Genomic DNA, 19,477 nt, shown 5'->3' with positions numbered 1-19,477 from the left:
TTTCATACCAAACCAAGAACTGTCATTCGGACAGTAATCATTACTATCATATCACTCTTCTGTTTTAGTAAATACTTTTTATCTCAACCTACAAGATCTACTTTTTCTTTATGATTCTCCCTCAGTCCTATTGGGACAGAAGGGGAGTGAGTGAAAGTCTGTATGGTGGTTAGATAGCTGCTTGGTTAAACCACAAGGATTCATATAAGTTAGCAAGATATATGCACAGCTAAAATCCAAGAAAGTGATGCAGTTCAATTTTATAGTAAAACATGAAAGTCAGAAAAGTAAACAAACTTTTAAATAAAATCTTAATTACCATAAATTTGCTGGAGATTTACAAAAAAAAATGCAGCACATGAAAAAAAATCAAATTTGTTGCACAGTATTATAATTTGCCCCTTTGCATAACACAAAATCCTATACTCAGTCATCTCCAAATTAGAATTTGTTGTTTCTCCAAGTATTGTTTCATCCATGTGCAAATGTTATGTCCAAAAAAAAAAAAAAATCTTTAACATATAGTTGAACAAATTTATCTAGTACAGAAGAAACAGCAGTCACACACAAAATTCATCATTTGGTAAATAGAAATAACAGATCACAATCAATTTGTTTTATGTGGACTCAAGAATCTACTCTAGACTTATTCATTTGTCAATTCAAAACATTCTTCTAGATCTATCTGCAATAAAAAGCAGTATTTCAAAATAAATCAGAGCCCAACTAGCAATCTTCTTTCTTTCTTCTTATATATTAATTTATTCCTATATATTAATTCTTATATATCTTTATTCTTATATATTAATTATTCTTGTATATTAATTATTAAATATTAATTAATTATTAAATATATTAATCTTAAAGTTTAAACTTTAAGTATCTTAAAGCTATGCACAATCTTTGATTTTTTCCTGTATTGTATTAGTCGTAGTTCAGTCAGTCTGTCTCATTTAAGATAATCAAACAGAATTTAGAATGCAGTAAATACTTATAGTTCAAGTTACCTTTTGCTTCAAGCTCCATTTTCTTTTTCTTTGCCCATATGTTATGGTAGTTTTCAGCCATCATCTCTGCCATAGCCTTAGAAAAATGGAGAACATACAATGACAATGAGTTCCAATAGTCAGCTCCCAAGGAAGGACAAATTTCCAGTTGATATAATGACAATTTTTGTCTATTGGCAGTTTGAATACAATTACACTGTAATGATTAAAAAAAAAAAAAAGAGTTTTTATCATGATACAGCATTTCCATAGGATGGGCAGACAGGAATTAGGGACCAGTTGCCAAAAGAAAAAACCTGTGAAAATCAAACAGAAGGAATCACATAGAGAAGGAAGAGTACTGGTATGTCAGACACAAACTTGATTCTCAAAACAAAGAGAGCAAGAACCCTCCTAAGGACTTCATAACAGAAACAAAGGACAGCAAACTTCTTATAAAACTTTTTCAGAGCATTCAACTAAAAAAAAACCATCTCAAATGACACAGAAAAGCTCTCCATTCTGTAAGTAATAGGAATCACTACAACAGCATGAAAAAGCATCATAAACTCTTCCCTCCTGTGTTCATGACTCTATACCCACTAAACATAAGAAGCTTTAGAACTTCTCTAAATTTCACTCTTCATATTTCATGGACCTATAGTAACAGAATTCTTCAGTAAGTAGTTAGCCAATTACTTTATTACTGCTGATTGTTTCACTGTACTACAACAGAGCTCTGCATGGGCAAAGTCCCTGCATTTCAAAATTTTTTTTATAACTAGCTTTGAACACCATGTTGCCATCAGTTTACTGGTACCAAATCTCATGCTAATTTAAACTTATCTAGTATGTGTCTACATAATATTGAAACTGTACTCAGAGTAAAGCAGTAAACTTTAAAACCTGGCACCATGCTCCATCAAATACCACTACAAAACTTAACTTTATAAAGGCAGAAACATCATTTGTTTACCAACTAAAAGTAATGTTCCAAATAACATCAAACTAGTGATAGACCTGTCAAAATCCTGCTCGTGATCTTTTATTACAAGTCATATCAATAGTTCCTGATTCAATTTAGAAAAATGAGCAATGACAAAATATGTTTGAGGAAGCTGGTGGCAAAATTCATGGTAAAAAGAAAAAAAAACAGGTGATTTTCCAAACTCTTCTAAACAGAATTCTCTTTAGAATGAAAGATGTTTGCAAACAAGGCTTGGAAAAGTAATCTGGGAGTAAAAGAAATTTCTGAGCCTTTCAGAAAGAACTGCTTTTTTTTTTTTTTTTTTTTTTTTAATTAAAAGGGAATCAAAGAACAATGGTGAGAAAGAAAAAAAAAAAAAAAAAGAACCATTTTAACTACCAAAAAAGTTAAAGAGTGCTTCTGACTTACGTGCACATCTCTGGAGAGGGTAACATTGCTCATGTCAATTGCTCGAGGACTGTAACCATGGGCTGCATCCACAGAGATCTGAATGACAAACATGCAAAACAATGGAGTTGCTGGAGTTGTATACAAATATTTCTAAGTACTTGATGTGAAGAAGTGAACATTAATAAGGTACTGAAAGTAATGAAAGGATATAGGAAAAAAAAAATCACTTTAGAGGGCAAAAAGACTCTCTATGTGGCACAATTGAAAACATACCAGTAGCAGTAAATTGAAGTTGGATGTAGGGAAAAGGTATAAACACCATTCATTTAAAAGCAAATTTCACTTGAAAAACTGTTTAAGACATGAACTCACTGTGAATAATTCTGTACTAAAATTTTAATTTATATCTCTGCATTTTCCTTTTTTTCCAAAGAAAGATAAAGCGGGCCAAACCTTCGATTCAGGCAAATTTTTTTTCTATTCAACTCCATTTCTACCTATATTATCTACTAAACAAGATACATGACCCTTTATGTGGTCCTCTTCCTCAGTCAGAAAATACCATCATTCTGTCATTCTCTCTACTGCCTAAATTTGTCACAGGCTTGTTCAAAGGTCCTTTGATAAAAGATCAAAGAAGGATAAACAACGATGGACATTTTCTGGATGGCAAACCACTCCTGCAGGAAATGTGGCTAGAAAAAGTGAATTACTATGGCCTTCCTCTTTGGATTCTACTGTAATAGGTATATTCATGTCCACTACAGGAATATCTTCCTTTAAAAAGAACAGAATCCTTCTCTTTGTTTTACACCATATTTGGAAACACATATGAGAATCTGCAAGGCATAGAAGTTGTCCATTTAAGAAGGTATTTCTGATAGAGAAGAGAACAATATAATATTTTACGTATATTTTACGTATAATACTTATATGCAGTAAGCAGCAAAAAAAATCTAGTAATTGCTTTCCTCTGTTTCCTAAAGTAAACAATTGTTACATTAACATTATTGATAAAATAGTATACTCCTGAAATGCTATGGTGTTCTAGATTTCAGAAACTCTCCTAGTATAGTTAAGTAAATTTTTATAGTATAGGAACACTAACTTATCTAAAAAAGCTCTTTTTAGAGTAATTTGACCCTTATTATAAAGCTACTAATTCTAAATAGCTCCTTATGCTTAAAGTATATACAAAAATATGTCATTACAGTGTTTGGGAGCAATAATACAAAAAAAAAAAAGAAAATGAAATGAAGAATTCCAGAATGAAATTATCATTTGTAAACTAAATTTTTAGTTTAGTTTTACTTCATCCTAAATCAAATCCCAAAATTTTCACTTTCTAAAGGCTAGACAGTGGAGGGGCAGGTTCAACTACTTATTTTTCACAGGTGCACAACCAATCTTGCCCATGCAAATTGTGCAGAGATGAGTGAAAAGAAGTGGAGACTTTTCTCCTCCATTTTATTTCCTCCACTGATCTTGTTCCATGTATGTCTCTATGAATAAAACTGAAAGAGTTACTCTCCCCACACAGTTAAATTTGCAAAGTATGTACAGCTGTAAGATAAAATAGAGAAATGCTAGCATTATATTGTCTTAGAAGCATTTTGATTTTAAGAAGGCCATAACAAAGAAAAAAATAAGTCGTTAACATTTTCAGAATTGTTTGGCTGTGAATGCATGTCAACATTATGCTTCATTAACATTAATATTTGTATTCAATTTCCTTCTTTTAAAATGACAAAACAAATATCAATTGTATATATACACCTTTACTTCAGTAGTTATTTGAAGGCATTCATAGCAAAAAAAATCCAAAACATCAATACCTTATATAATCATACATTGGTGTTGTACGAGCCCTTGCAAAAAAAATCCTTTCATATTTTGGCACTATTGGACTATTTCATCACTTGTAAAAATCAAGGAATGGAATGCAAATTTTGTATGACTTTTTATTAATTTTTGGGGAGGTAAATTTTCAACAAAATTACTTACTTGACTGGTTTGAGATATGCGACGCGTCCGATTATACAATGCCATGGAATCTCCCTCCCGTGTCCTTTCAATCCGCCATCCCCATGCCAGCATGGTCTTTAGTGATTCTTTGATTGGCCATCGATAAATTTCTTTCTCCTAGAAGGATGCACAGCCAACGATTACCTTGTTTAACATGCAGCTGTGCAGAGCAAAAACTTAACTATTGTACTTTTGCTTGATTATAATGAGATGAAAAAAAAACACATCAAAATCATGGCACAAGGACACTACAATGAGGCAATAAATCCTACGAAATATTTATGTTTATTTATCATTTTAGAGGTGAGAAAAATTCTGGTCAGGCAAGAACCTGATGATCACAGGGATAAATAAGAGTCTTAATGACATTAAGTCAATACGAACTCAAAAGGTAGACTGGTTAATTATCAGGAGTAATGTGGTGTTTTGTCTGCTAGATGAAACAAAACAACATAATTACAGAATCATTAAAAAAAAAGTCTACATCAGAAGAGAACCCTGGAGATTATCTGCATCATCCTTATGCTAAAGTCAGATTACCTAACTTAACTGAATTAACCAAGATTATCAAGTTATCTAGTTATCTAGATAGTTTTCTAATATGCTGTGCCATGTCTTGAATAATTCACAGAATCACAGAATCACCCGGGTTGGAAGGGACCCCAAGGATCATGTAGTTCCAACCCCCCTGCCTAGCAGGGCCACCAAACATACACATTCAGATCAGGTTGCCCAGGACCCCGTCCAACCTGGCCTTAAACACGTCCAAGGACGGGGCATCCACAACCTCCCTGGGCAGCCCGTTCCAGGGCCTAACCACTCTCCTAGTAAAGAACTTCCCCCTAACATCCAACCTAAATCTTCCCTCCTTCAACTTAAAACCATTTCCCCTAGTCCTGCTGTTGTCAGCCCTTTTGAAGAGTTTACTCCCCTCCTGGGTGTAGGTTCCCTTCAGGTATTGATAGGCTGCAATGAGGTCACCCCGCAGCCTTCTCTTCTCCAGGCTGAACAAGCCCAACTCCCTCAGCCTGTCCTCATAGGGGAGGTGCTCCAGCCCCCTGATCATCTTAGTCGCCATCCACTGGACCCTTTCCAAAATCTCAATGTCTTTCTTGTACTGAGGGCTCCACACCTGGACACAGTACTCCAGGTGGGGCCTCACAAGAGCTGAGTAGAGAGGGACAATCACCTCCCTGTCCCTGCTGGCCACCCCTCTCCTGATGGAGCCCAGGATCCCATTTGCCTTTCGAGCTGCCAGAGCGCACTGCTGGCTCATGTTCAGTCTCTCGTCCATCAGGACCCCCAGGTCCTTCTCTGCCGAGCTGCTCTCAAGGACCGCTCCTCCCAGCCTGTACAGGTGCCTGGGGTTCTTCCGGCCCAAATGCAAAACCTTGCACTTTGCCGTGTTGAACCTCATCAGGTTCACCTGAGCCCAGCCCTCCAGCCTGTCGAGGTCCCTCTGAATGGCATCCCTTCCTTCCACCGTATCAACTGCACCACTCAGCTTGGTGTCGTCAGCAAACTTGCTGAGGGTGCACAATCTTCAAATCTAACCTAGTTGGACTTGAAGGTCTTTTCCAACCTGAGCAATTCTATGATTCTGTGATTCTATGCTGGAGGGGAACAGAAAAAGACTCAATTTCAATCTAATCTTTACTAAGCATCCCTGAATGACCTTGATCTAAAAATATAGTTGTGTTATGACACTTGAGTTTCACTGTAAGTTAGGCCAGTTACGTTGAACCACGAGAGAAAATTGTTCTGGTGGCCTGTTTAGTGTACAGTAAAAAACTACTCCTTCCTAAGATTTTGAGGAATGCAACAACAACACACTGGTGGGTGGACTAAGAAAAAAAAAAAGAGAGGTGTTAAAAAAAAAAAAAAAAAAAAAAAAAAAAGCAGTGTGATATTTTCACATTAAAAGAAATTAAAAAATTTAAAAAGTTTGGTCACCCTGAGTCAAGAAGAATGACCAAACTCCTCACCTTTTCAGAGAGTAATTTATACTGTTTCATTAATGGTTGCACTTTTGCAGATTCAGAATACGTTTCACCATATGTCCATCCATTGGCAAACTGAAAACAGTAATAAAGAGGCAAAGAGCGTGAAAAATCCTATTTTTACTTTGTATAAAGGAGTGGAAGAATGCTTCTGCCAGTCCGTTCGCTTAAAATGTCCTTTCTACAATTTTCTAAGTTAATCTTTATATTATCTACATGCAATGAAAAGAATTATATTTAAAAAAATAAAACAACAACTTTTCTGAAAATTATTGCTTGAAGAAAACATTTCAAGATATTTTGTCTTTATTGACTTCCTCTAGATAACTCCACAGAGCAGAATAGTGTGTTACAGTTGAGGAATATTTTTAATACTTGGCACCAGAAAATATATGAAATCATATAAATCCAAAAAGTGTCCGCAGTTTTACAAATTTTATGTTTTTACAAATGAAAAAAAAGTCAGCAAAACTCTCAAATATTTAACCAAATATATTAGCTTAATAATCAGCAATAAAAATAATGAAATACTCAAAGACTATCCTGAAATATTTCTGTGGACTTACAGAAGTCTTAACCTCCCAAAAATTTACTTCAAGAAAATTTTTGTTTATTTCTTACCTACATAACAACTTGGAATATTATGAAAAACAATAACATTCAGATTTAAATCTTTTTCAGATTAAGTGGATATAAATTAAAATTTAAAAATAGGTTTAAAAGGAAGAGAGATTTTACCTTTTCCATCGACCACTTATCATGAGAGTGTTCCGCATATTTGTTAATGAAATATTCTAGTTTTTCGGGGATTGTAATGCTGAAAGTTAAGGGAAAAAATAGCTAATAAATGACACATGTTAAACTTCAAATGTGTTTCAATGAGAAGTTTTTTTTAAAAATGTTGAAATGATACACCAATTTAAAGCATTTTATTGTGATGCTTTCCTCACACACAGTTTCTCCAAGACACAGTTATATCAAAGATGAAATCTGACCTATTTAATGACTGCGGAATAAAAACTACATCTGTTACAGGATTTTAATTTCTTTGACCCACATGCGTGGAAAAATTCAATAAGGATATCCAGCACTTAGTCTTTTTGTTACTTATTTCTACTACCAGTATTCTTTTTTTTTTTTGTGACTAAATATATAAATATGACCCATAGCTTCAGAAATTCAGTAGTTTATTACACACATCCATAATAAACTGAGTTAGAACAGTCTTTTTTTGCATAACATCATGAATTTTATATATTTCTATAAATTTTATTACATACTTGAAGAACTTTGATTTATGAAAATTAAGGGTTTATTTTCCAACACCTCAGTGAACAGCTTAAAAATACTATTTTAAAAAAACCAACACATGAAGATAGAAATATGCAAAAAATATGCTAGCCGTTAAGTAAAATTTCTTAAGCAGTAAAAGAAAAGCAGCTGTCCTGGACCATCAAACAAGAGACAAACACAGAGAGAATCCTCTCCCAAAAATTGTTCAAATAACAGTATTTATCTGCATTCCAGATCAATTAGAAATAGCATAGAAATAGCATAGAAATAGCATCTTCCCTTCTTAAACAAAGAATTGTGGCAGCAACTGTGTTACAGGGCCATGTACTGCAAAGCAGAAGAGCACGGTCTTTTCACTTATACGGTGATAAAAAGCAGATATGTAAAACAAAATGATATTGTATCCAGGCAGAATAACAGTTTGCAAGATCCCAAACACACATAGAGGACAGAAAGTACTGACCCAGCATCATCAATATATTGGTCTTTTTGGTTTATTTGAAAGTGTGCATTTTAGAAGAAACTACCAGTGGTATAATAATTTGCATAATTTCAGAAATGTAAGAAATGGAAAAGTACAAGAAGATCATTATTTATAGCTTTATATAAGTAGGGTTAGGATTGGTAAGCAATGATTGCAGGACTGACACGTAAAAGAATAAAGGACTGGTTGGAAAAGACACGCATGAAAGCAGTGCTTTCATTGTCTTGAATCATCACAAAACAAGGACTTAGGAAATGAGGTGACCAATGATTTTAGTATTGTTAAGGAACATGTTCTGAAGTTTTGAGTATATTATGGCTGTCTACAGTATTCCTCTGAAAGGATGCCAGAAGTCATATCTCTGATTAATTAACTGATAATATAATACCCTCACTAAATTTTGTTAAATTTTTATATCTATATTAAACACATCATAGATGAATTTCAGTGACAAATGTGATTCCTACACGCCAGTCCATACTATGGCTTCTGCTATCATATTTCCATGTGTACACCTGTATCAATATACTATGTATCAAAGGTAGGAATATACTGACTGCATTCTGCTCTCTGAATGTTAGTATAGAAAGTCCACAAGGGCAATTGAAGTAAATTGCCTACAAGTAGTACTTTTTGAGTTACAGTGAACAACCATACCACTGTAAGACTATTTTATACAAAGGAAGACATGGTCCCAGTTATGTTAAAAAAAAAATTAGGACAAAAAATCTCTTTCCAATACCTATTCTTTCTATGAACTTAAAAGGGCAGATTCTGACAGTCAGGAGAGAACAAAGATCTGCCTTCCTATTTATTTCCCCATTATTCAGAGTAAAAAAGAGATGATATGAACATATGGTCATTATTGTTTTCTGTAGGTACATGGCTATTCACAGGCAATAGAATTAGTATCTTAGCACATGTTCATAATGGCAGGGATGATGATGTAGAGCTTCCTACTTTTCCAGTTCCTAAAAACATGCTCAGCTGTCAGCAGCAGATGTACAAAGGTAACTGGAGAGTAACTTCAGGCTGAAAATGCATTAAAAATCTGTTAGGTTTACCAACAGATTAGTAATGTAAATGGAGATTTATTGTTATTTATTATTATTTTAAAAAGAAAATAAAAATAAAATTCAAGGTCTCCATTTTAGCTAGACGATGAGAATTCAGAAGAGTCATGACTAATTTCACATCTTACCAACAATGGACTCCTTTCTTCATATTGCTCATGGAAAAAAAGTAGCTGCAACAAAATATTTTCTTACTTTGAAGTATCAACAGGTTGGGGATTGAAGTTTCCATCTGAATCCATTGAAGATTGTTTTTCCATCATATTGACATAATTTGATTCCATATAATCTGGAGGTAATGCCCCTGCAACTGCACTCAAACAAGGCAAAGCCAGCTTGAACAGTTCTTGTTCATACTTCTGTAGACCACACAAAGGATATAAAATGAATAGTCAAAGGAAGCAATCATCACCATTGTTAAAACTGATATATGTGAAACCAAGCAGCCACAGAATGACTTTTTTAGTGCAAAAATGAATTTTTCTGAAAATAAAGGCAACTGACTGCCCAAAACATAATATGGAACTACAGCTGGTGGCGTGTACAGCATGTACCTTAATATCCATTTTATACTGTGAAGACCAGAACAGTACATAGCATTCAAGGTGAAGCTGCACCATTGCTAAATGAGTGGGAGAATCACCTCTTTTGACCAGCTAGCTATGCTTTGTTTAATGCATCCCAAAAATGCAGTTTGGCCTGCACACTACTGGCTCATATTGTGCATTCTGTTGACCAGCACCTGCAGATCCTTCTCTGAAAAGTTTATTTGGAGGGACAGCAACCCTGGTTGAAGAAACTATAGTGTGTGAGGCAGAAAAGTGCAGCTTTCCGCTATCTTCAGATTCTTGAGTTTGCTTTCAGGGCTCTGAAGTGTTGACCTATATAGATATAGTTCAAGATTACTATGGTAGATGTAGATTTTTTAAAATTTATTTTTAATGAGCAGATAAATAGGTATACCTATCTGAATACGTAACAGGAAGATTTAAACTATAAGACTAAAATTTTACTAATGTCTATATTTTCACCCTGCATTATTAACGCTAAGGTGGATAACACTGGGTTAATAGAAGATAGATAAAAGTTACAGATTACAGAAAAGAAGTTATACATTTTTTAGTAGTGGTAGATGGATAATAAAATGAATTACCTTTTGAGACAAAGCATCAAAAATACCCCAGAACAACTTTCTGGATAAATGAAGTTCTTCTTCTGAGGCAGCACCAAAGTTACCCCATCCACCTGGTAAACAATAATACTTCCAGCATCTTTCATAATGATTTGTCAGCAACTAAAACAGAACATATTTTGAAAGCAAATAAAATATAACTTCTGATGTTCTCTAATTCTGGCACTCAACATCTACAGGCACTGCCAGAGAAATTTTAACTTTTACAGAGAAGCAACGATATTAACTTACTATTTACATTGTTTGTGAAAACATGAAAACCAGTTTTTATTTTTAACATTAGCGGCACATGCAAAAAATATGCACTACAGTGCACCATGTTTCCCACCACCCCATGAACCCTGACAGAATTCACCCCCATCAGCATTCTGCTATCCCAAAAACTGCTGCAGGGTGGATAACAGAATCGTGATACAAGCTAGCTCCCAGTTACTCTTTACATGTCTGAAAGATATTCAACTTTGTGACGCATCTCTTGTGTGAGCTGTAAAAATCTGCTACCTGCCTACCCTCCTGCCTTTTCTTAAAATTGGCAGTGAGCTTTATTCTCTGTCATTCATTACATGCAGTTAATTGTTACAAAATTCCAGATTATTAAGACGTCGAATGGTGCAAGGACCTTCTAGCAGGTATTTGTCAAAACAGAACACCACAGATTTAACATTTAATGGATCTTTTATGTCCCTTAGTAACAAACAAGATGAGAAAAAATTAGTTGGACATCTGTCATGAAAGGTAATCCCAAATGATAACAAATGTCTGATATTAGTGAAGTATGAAACCTAGACTAACCTAAGTTAATCTGTGGATAAGCAAAGCTTTTCCTAAGGCACAGGGTGCTCTTTATGAACAAGTTAGCAATAATTTTAATTCAGTGTTAATTTTAACAGTTACTCAGGAAAAAAAAAAAAAAGAAAAAAATTAAAAAAACAGTTTCAACATCAATTTGCAAAGCATGATGGCAAAATATTAGAAGTGACTGCTAAGCTCTCTTTTTTTTTCCTAGTGAAAACAAATGACAACATGGAAAAGTGCAGACATTCATAATATCAGTTTGTAGAAATAAAGACTGGTATTAAATAAACAAACAAGCCCTTGAAGTACAAAAATGAGGACTTTCTGATAATCAAAAATATACTCTCAATACTGTGAAATTTTGCTAAACTTGACATGAATCAGAAAGAAATACATATAACCAATTTGTATGAGGGATACTCTGAAAGTAATGCTTCCTATTTTATTATGTCAGTTCATGAAATAAGAGTGAGATGGTGGTGGTATTGCAGTAGAGGTTGAACATTCCCATATTCTGTTACGTTTTGTTGCTGTGCAAGAAATGACAGCAGAGGGGCAGTCTGACAAAATGGTGTCTGACATAGAATTACAGAAGGAAAGGTGTGGAATTAAATTCCTCCATGTGGGTGGAAAAATTTGCACCAATTAACATTCATAAACTGGCATAGTAAAATCCTGCACAATTCTGAAGAGTATTATGGCAAACAAAACAGATATATAATACAATTAATCCTGATATGTGGCTTTTGAAACAAAAAGAAACATTGAATAAGAAACGATGTCATGTCTCACTCAAATTGTTGGTGGAAAAGCATTGAAAAGGGCTGCTGGAAAGTGCCAGTATGACAGGCAGTAAATTATGTATTTCTTAAAACCAGCAATGAAATCTGAAAAACCTCTAAAGAGTTTGCCATTTTGTAAAGGAAAAAAAAAAAAAAAACATTTTTCTTGTGCACAATTAATCAGAATGAAAATATAGGTTAAAACTGGAGAGAGCTGAAACAAAAAGGAAGATTAAAAACATATTGCTTAGATTTCCAAGCACAAACCCCAGAAAAAGAGTCAGTGTTCCAAGAGAAACAAAAAACAATACAATGTTCAAAGGAAAGGTACAAGCAAATTATCTTTGTGAACATACGCATACTTCTACATCATTTTTTTTTTTCACCCAAATGTCTGTATTCTATCTCCATATGGTCTTGGGGAAAAAAAAAAAAAGGGGGAAAAAAAAAAAAAAAAGGTGGGGAGACAGATGGAAAGGACTTATAAACATTAGATGTATTAGATATGGACATCGTAACTCTACAAGGATGGATGAAAATCAGACTGATTTTCTTACAAGAGAAGAATACGACTGAAGATTAAAGTAGACATTTACCTTGAGAGGCATCTTTGCATGTTCATTTAATAGGGGAACATCAAATACTAATCTTCTCAGCAAGTGCTGCATCATAGAAGGTCTCAACTGCCTAAAAGCAGACAGACAATTTCAACAGGGTGTACCACCACAGTTGCTTATAAATAAATAAATAATAAATAAATACATTAAAGCAATCTCTCAATTCTATTCTACATTAAAATTCTTCAGATTCATTAAGTAACGGGATTTTGCTTGGAGCACTGAACAATCATGTCCAAAAAGAGAGCAAAGAAGCACGTATCAATGAAAAACTTCTCAGAATGTCATAAAACAAATCCTTTAAAAAAGCACAGGAAAATATCTGACCTGTATACAGAGAAGTAATAAATCAGGAAAAAAAAAATCTGAATTCTCATACTATATATTATGGTCACTCTTCCACAAGCAGAGATTATAATGTGAATTTCTTACAACATACCTCAAAGGTACTGAAAAATATCTTTTTGACTAACAATGACATAAGAGCACTAATTCTTCAGATGTATTAAATCAGACACGCAGTAGTGGGTGCCAACTGGAGGGATGGAGGAAATATATACAGTACGTATTTCAGAACGACAAAGACACTGAATCCTTCCAGAAAAATAGGGAACACTCATTTCTTTTATTGGTTCTGAAGAAGGTCATGTATACAGAACAATCAATGTGAAATATAACAAATTTTTGTATGGTACTTTTGTAAAGCATTTAAAAGAGCTCTGGTGATTTGAAAAGCCCAAACATCACTGTCACTAGGGATTACATTTAACAGTGCATTACACTGACCTTGTAAGTGTTACAATCACAAAAACCTGTGATTGTAACTAAAAGTTTTTGAAACTTGTAGATAGAAGATGAAATTCCTCCATCAAGTGTCAGCAATGAAATATGACTATACCAGTCATTGAGTAGGATTTAAAATGTAACACAACATACATAAATATCTTCATTGACCTGTATGATCTACTGAACATAAACCACATTGACAGCCTGTAAGGCTGAGGAAATTCAAATTGTTCTTCACTGAATGCAAAATTCAACATTTCCAGAGCTTTGTTTTTTTGTAATACATCCTCCATGCCAAAACATTGCCAGCATATAATTTTTAAAAACTCAGTAAAGCAAAGTAACCAAAGACATATAAGCAATTAATAAAGTAGCAAGCAGAATACAACCATTATTTTTAAAATGTCATAATCATGTTTCAGCAGAAATTCTTAATTTTGCTACTGATGGCACAGTTCTGTGTTCTCATATGTGACCCTACACGGAGATCACTTTATCAACTCACATTCCTCTACAGACAAGAATACGTTCTTACCCACAGATAGAAAGTAAACACTCCTCAATGGAATCTCGCTGAGCTTTGGTAAGAGAGCAGCCCTTTGAAAGTCTGTACACAGTATGTAGTAAGGAATCAATAAGGGAAGCATGGTGCTCTGTGCCAGCAAAAAGAGGAGCGCATCTGGTCAACAGAGGCAAGACTGCTGTGCAAAGGTATCGATTCAGAGCTAAAGCCATATCTGTAGCACTTAATGCAGCCTACAAAGTAAGCAAGAAAGTAATTAGTTTTGTTTTGTCAATGTTGTTACAAATTAAAGGTTTTTGTTGCTGCTGTTGTTGTTCTGTTGTTGCTTTGTTTGTTTTGCTTTTTAGCCATTAAAAGGGGAAATATTAAAGCACAAATACAGATTTGAAACCCACTAGATACTAATGTCTAGTTTCTTTTTGCTTCTGTCATCTTCTCACAGATGGCACTTTTTTATTGTTGTATGAATGAAAGCGTGATCAAAATAATGAAATTGGAAACTGAAGATAGCTTTTCAAAAACAAAACAGTTTTCAAATTTACATTAAAGAATGTCATACAGTGGCTTACAAAAACATTCTGAGATCAGATAATACCAGCAAAGTTTACATTTACAAAACCCAGTAAAATCAAGCACAAGTTCAAAGCAGGGAACAGATCCTCACTCATTTTATTCTTAAATAAAAATATAATTATTAAAACAAAAGTTTAAATAAAAGGTCAGACATATAAATCGATTTTCATATCTTAGCCCTCATATAAGCTTTCTAAATTTGACCTTTCTGTACCAAGCCAACTAAGAAAAAATAGAGGGAAAAAAGGCTTGCAATAATATAGAAAGCTATTTTTAGGAGAAGTTAAAAGAAAAAAAAAAAAAGAAAAGAAAGTTGTTAAAAACAGAGCTCGTGTCCCTAATGAATTCCTGGAGCAAAATTCCTGGGAAGAGACTTTCAGTTACATTCTTTACTGGCACAGCGGATCTACAGTAAAAGGTCAGAAATTCTCCTGGGAAAAGGCATTGGTTCTCAATGGATATGTGTATCAAAGGGGACACTATATGAAAGCATTATTCTGAAGAATGGTATTCAAATATTCTTGAAACTAATCAGCAACAGGCAGCCCAGCCAACAGAAGGCAACACAAAAAAAAAAATTTTTTTAAATGGTGAAAAATGTTTTAGTGTTCACTAAGACAGAGGAACAAAATTTACAAAAGACTCAAAATCTTACTGTATCTAAAGAAGCAGCGGCACGGAGATCTGGCAGAAAGCCAACTTCAAGAAGATGTAGAAGAAAATCCTGATCCTCAATTCCATAGACCCTGTCAAGGAACAAAACCATGGCTGCCTTGTGATCTGGGCAAAACCCCGCAGACATGTCAGGTTCCACCACAGTACCATCTAAAAGGAAAAAATGAAACTTCAATGACAAGGAACATCTTTTGACAGCAAACTAGGCTGTTTATGCTACTTCTCCTTGGAAGTTTCAAGTCTCTGCAAATATGAATCTATCCTCCTTTGTGGCTTTGTTTACACAATGGCAACATAATGTGGTTAACTGAAAAAGAATGCATAAAGCAAATTCTACTCTGACAGAACTCAAAGTCCTTAAGTACTTTCCTGCTCATACTTTGTGTATAAAGAGACTCCCAACTGTTGATATTCTAACAAGATGAAAAACACTCAGATCATGCTAACTAATCTCTAGACCACCTATGCATTTCGTAGGAAATTAGAAAGTAATGGAATAATTCCATCTCAAACATCCCAGGAATTGGACCTGGTAAGCACACCTGTGATGCATGACAATGAAACAACAAAGTCCTCTCTATCTGGAAACTTTCAAAATACCTGAAAAAAATTAATAGAAGTATTTTTAAATCTTCACATTTTCATTTTTGAAAATAAAACAAAATAATTTGGTATCCATGAGCTGTTCTCTATGCTATTTAGATAGCACTTTTAGATCTATATTATTACTAGTTGGAATACAGATAAATAATTGTATAATAGAATCATTATCTTTTTTTTAATCATTTCTACTGTAACTTATTGGCATTCCTGTGCTGAAAGTTTTTAGACAATCCAGATTTTCTCTAAAGACATCCAAAAAAGTATATATATACATATATATATATCCATTTTATATTAATGTTCACTTTACACCCAAGTATTGCAAGGAATCTTATGTAAGCAGAATTACGTGTATGCTAGATCTATAACTTCACCACAGTTGTTGAAGAACAACTCTGGTGTCTTAGTAAGGCCTGATAGAAACAATCAGTAGGGTTAGAATAACAAAGGATTATTTTAAAGTACTTTAGTAAAAAAGTATACATTTGCAGATTTTAACAGACTTTCATAAAATCTCTTCAATAAATTCATGTTAGTGATGTAAGCATACACAGAATTATTAACTACTGCATGCAGAAACATTTTTGAAACACGTTTGAAACATGATTTTACTTCTAATATGAATTATACATTGCTTAATTTCTATAATATTATGAAATACTGAAGGAAATATGTATATCAGTATACAATCTAATCATAAAACATAAGAATTGGGTGGGAGAAAAACAGTACAATAATCATCTCACCTTTAGCTATGGTTGGCATGTGGAATGGAATGCTAATTACGCCCACCAAATCTTCCAGTGGAATCAAAGACCTTAGAATTGACCGGATTCTTATGGCCTCCCCTTTACCAGCATGTATTAGCTAAGGAAAAGATAAATAAAATATTGCACAGGTCTTCTTTTTATCTTGTATATGTGCTCATAATGCGGAAACTTTGCAAACCATAAATACACAAGAATGCTTTCAAACTCATTATGTTTAGAATTGTAAATTTCAGAGAATCTGTACTTAATTGCTGTGTTTTGGATGCAGGTATGCAAATACTAGAAAACTAAAGGATTTGCTACAATATTAGACCCATTTTCAGAATTGAATATTAGAAAAAACAGGTGAACAAAGCATCAAAAATGTAGCACATGTCAGGAGAAAAAATAAAAAGCAAAAGCAGACTTTCAGATGTAAAAATATATATTTTTCTCCCCTTCTGGCTGAACAACAATGCTTTCAACTACCACAGTTGTTGGTTTGCTGTTGTTTTTTTGTGTTTCTTATTTTGGTGCTTTTGTTTCTTCTTATGTGTATATTGTTCTTGTTCAAGGTACACACTACCTATACTGAGATACTATGTAGTCACAAAAGTGCTTTAGAACCCAATTACGCGTGTCTTCGTGGAAAAACCCAACAGCAGAAAACCAATCAACCAGTAAAACTGTCAGTACTTTCCAATACATGGAGAAACAAAACTTACATGCATTTCAGGCGCACAACGTCCTAAGAGATCAATCAAAGCAGCATAAAACGTCATGATTGCATTCCCCATATGAATAGTATCATCTTCTTGTTCTTCTATTTCACTGTAATTAGTTAATTGATACAACAATTAAACAAAAAAAAAAAAAAAAAAAAAAAAAAAAAAAAAGACAAGGTTTTTACATCAGCAATAAACTTCTTATAGCTGTTACAGCTTTTACATGGTGGCTTCCTCATATCCAGTGCACTGCTAGTGGACATGCACAGAACGGAATTTGTAGCTAGAAGACTGTTGTGACATCTCCACTGTAATAATTTATCTGTCTCATTGTCAATCAGATGACCAATTCTTAACCGAGCAAAAAGAATTCTGAAGAGGATACAATATTTAGATAAAGCCATTTAAATGTAACTAGAGAACATCATTCTCTACCCTCCATGGAAGAATCTAATTGATAATTTACATATTAAAATAAAGAAATCATTTCATGACTAGGATTATAAAACTGATATACAAATATTATGACAAGGTAAGCAATTACACTGCACCTACAGGGTTCTACTAGATCCATTAATTGGGGAAGGTCCATCTCTTGTTGGATCTTCTGATATTTGTATTGCTTCCTCCATGGCAGCAAGTAGACCATTGCCTCCTTCTCCTCTTAGAGCTGGACCAAAACATTCCGGTCGACGAATAAGCAGTCTGACTACAACATTAGCATTTTCCTCCACACTCTCTCCTATCACATGAAATATTAAAATTTAAGTTTCTATCTACAATCCGAAAAAGTTACACAGAAATGCAGGATGTAAGGTTAAGCAGACAATTAAATACAAACCTGTTTAAATATCATGACAAAATTGTGTAAACACACAAATATATCCCTCTAATTATTATTAAAAGCTATGAAATCGAATAGGTGGTTTTATTCAAAATTATAAAACATGAGTGATTTGAAGTGAGAGTGCTAATGACAGGAGAGCTATAGCTGCCTAACACAAGCTGGACTGTTCAAACCTTAAACAGATGATGGGTCTTTGGCTCTACATTTAGCATAAATTTTATCTTAATCAGCAATAAGAGACTTTGGACTTTAGGAGACTTTGTTCCACTTCCAATGGAGATGCATCCATTCCAAGGACTAAAGATAGGTCTAACAATCAGGGAGTAGGCTCAAAGGAGCCTACCAGATCTGTGAAATGAGCATCTATGTCATTATATGCCTTGTATAATCTTACTCTAAGTGTACCATAAATTTATGTTAATAAGCTGGCTTGCAATATTATTTTAAATGAAATATTTAATGCAGCTATTTATTCAGACATTAGAGGAAGTTATAAAACTGAAAGGCTTTTATACTACCATTGCAAAATACAGCAAAACGAAGAAAATCCAAATATCTCTCTCCTTCAACTGGATTCCATCCAATGTCTGGATAGCCTTTAGAAATCAACAAAGGACAACTCTGCAATCCACATCCAGCCAAGTATCGAACCACCTATAAAGCAAGATAACGTTAAAAAAAAAAAGATATTTCTTGTTAAAAAAAAAAAGAGAGAGAGAGAGAGAGGGGGAGAGAGAGAAAGAGAAAGAAGTAAAGTTTCAAAGCGAAGTCTCCACTTATATTGTCTTGAATTTGACTTCTACGTCCTGAACATCTTAACATCTTTATCAATGACAGAATCGAATGCACCCTTAGCAAGTTTGCTGATGACACCAAGCTGAGTGGTGCAGTTGATACAGAGGAAGGAAGGGATGCCATTTAGAGTGACCTTAATAGGCTTGAAAGTTGGGCCTGGGTGAACCTACAGGAGGAGAATCAACTCTTTAAAAGGGTAAATAATGGCAGGACAAGGGGAAATGGTTTTAAGTTGAGGGAGGGAAGATTTAGGTTAGATGCCAGGGGGAAGTTCTTTACTATGAGAGTGGTGAGGTGCTGGAACAGGCTGCCCAGAGAGGTTGTAGATGCCCCATCCCTGGAAGTGTTCAAGGCCAGACTGGATGGGGCCCTGGGCAGCCTGGTCTAGTATTAAATGGGGAGGTTGGTGGCCCTGCATGCGGCGGGGGGGTGAGATTCATGATCCTTGAGGTCCCTTCCAACCCTGGCCATTCTGTGATTCTGTGAACATAACCAAATAATATTTTAGGCAAGACAGAAGTGCAACTTCTTTCTTAGCTCACTTTCCCAACATTCCCTTATTTCCAACATTACAAA

General features: G+C 34.3%; 1 protein-coding gene across 6 annotated transcripts in view; it reads right to left on the bottom strand.

Annotated features, from left to right (window-relative positions):
• The window catches only part of RYR2 (ryanodine receptor 2), a 342,228-nt gene that overhangs the window by 91,604 nt on the left and 231,147 nt on the right, over nucleotides 1-19,477 (bottom strand). For all 6 annotated transcript variants that reach the window (XM_048936711.1, XM_048936713.1, XM_048936712.1 and 3 more), the window contains 14 exons: nucleotides 18,625-18,760; nucleotides 17,815-18,001; nucleotides 17,260-17,365; nucleotides 16,532-16,652; nucleotides 15,163-15,332; nucleotides 13,947-14,167; nucleotides 12,605-12,695; nucleotides 10,393-10,533; nucleotides 9,435-9,598; nucleotides 7,128-7,206; nucleotides 6,375-6,464; nucleotides 4,369-4,506; nucleotides 2,383-2,460; nucleotides 1,008-1,083 (listed from right to left, as the gene is read on the bottom strand). In XM_048936711.1, the coding sequence (XP_048792668.1) occupies nucleotides 1,008-1,083; nucleotides 2,383-2,460; nucleotides 4,369-4,506; nucleotides 6,375-6,464; nucleotides 7,128-7,206; nucleotides 9,435-9,598; nucleotides 10,393-10,533; nucleotides 12,605-12,695; nucleotides 13,947-14,167; nucleotides 15,163-15,332; nucleotides 16,532-16,652; nucleotides 17,260-17,365; nucleotides 17,815-18,001; nucleotides 18,625-18,760 (1,798 nt within the window). The remainder of the gene's footprint in view (nucleotides 1-1,007; nucleotides 1,084-2,382; nucleotides 2,461-4,368; nucleotides 4,507-6,374; nucleotides 6,465-7,127; nucleotides 7,207-9,434; nucleotides 9,599-10,392; nucleotides 10,534-12,604; nucleotides 12,696-13,946; nucleotides 14,168-15,162; nucleotides 15,333-16,531; nucleotides 16,653-17,259; nucleotides 17,366-17,814; nucleotides 18,002-18,624; nucleotides 18,761-19,477) is intronic.

The sequence above is a fragment of the Lagopus muta genome, chromosome 2 (genome assembly GCF_023343835.1).
Source record: "Lagopus muta isolate bLagMut1 chromosome 2, bLagMut1 primary, whole genome shotgun sequence".
NCBI classification, from domain to species: Eukaryota; Metazoa; Chordata; class Aves; order Galliformes; family Phasianidae; genus Lagopus; species Lagopus muta.
Note: the sequence above shows the minus strand (reverse complement) of the source record. Positions and strands in the feature narration are given on the sequence as shown.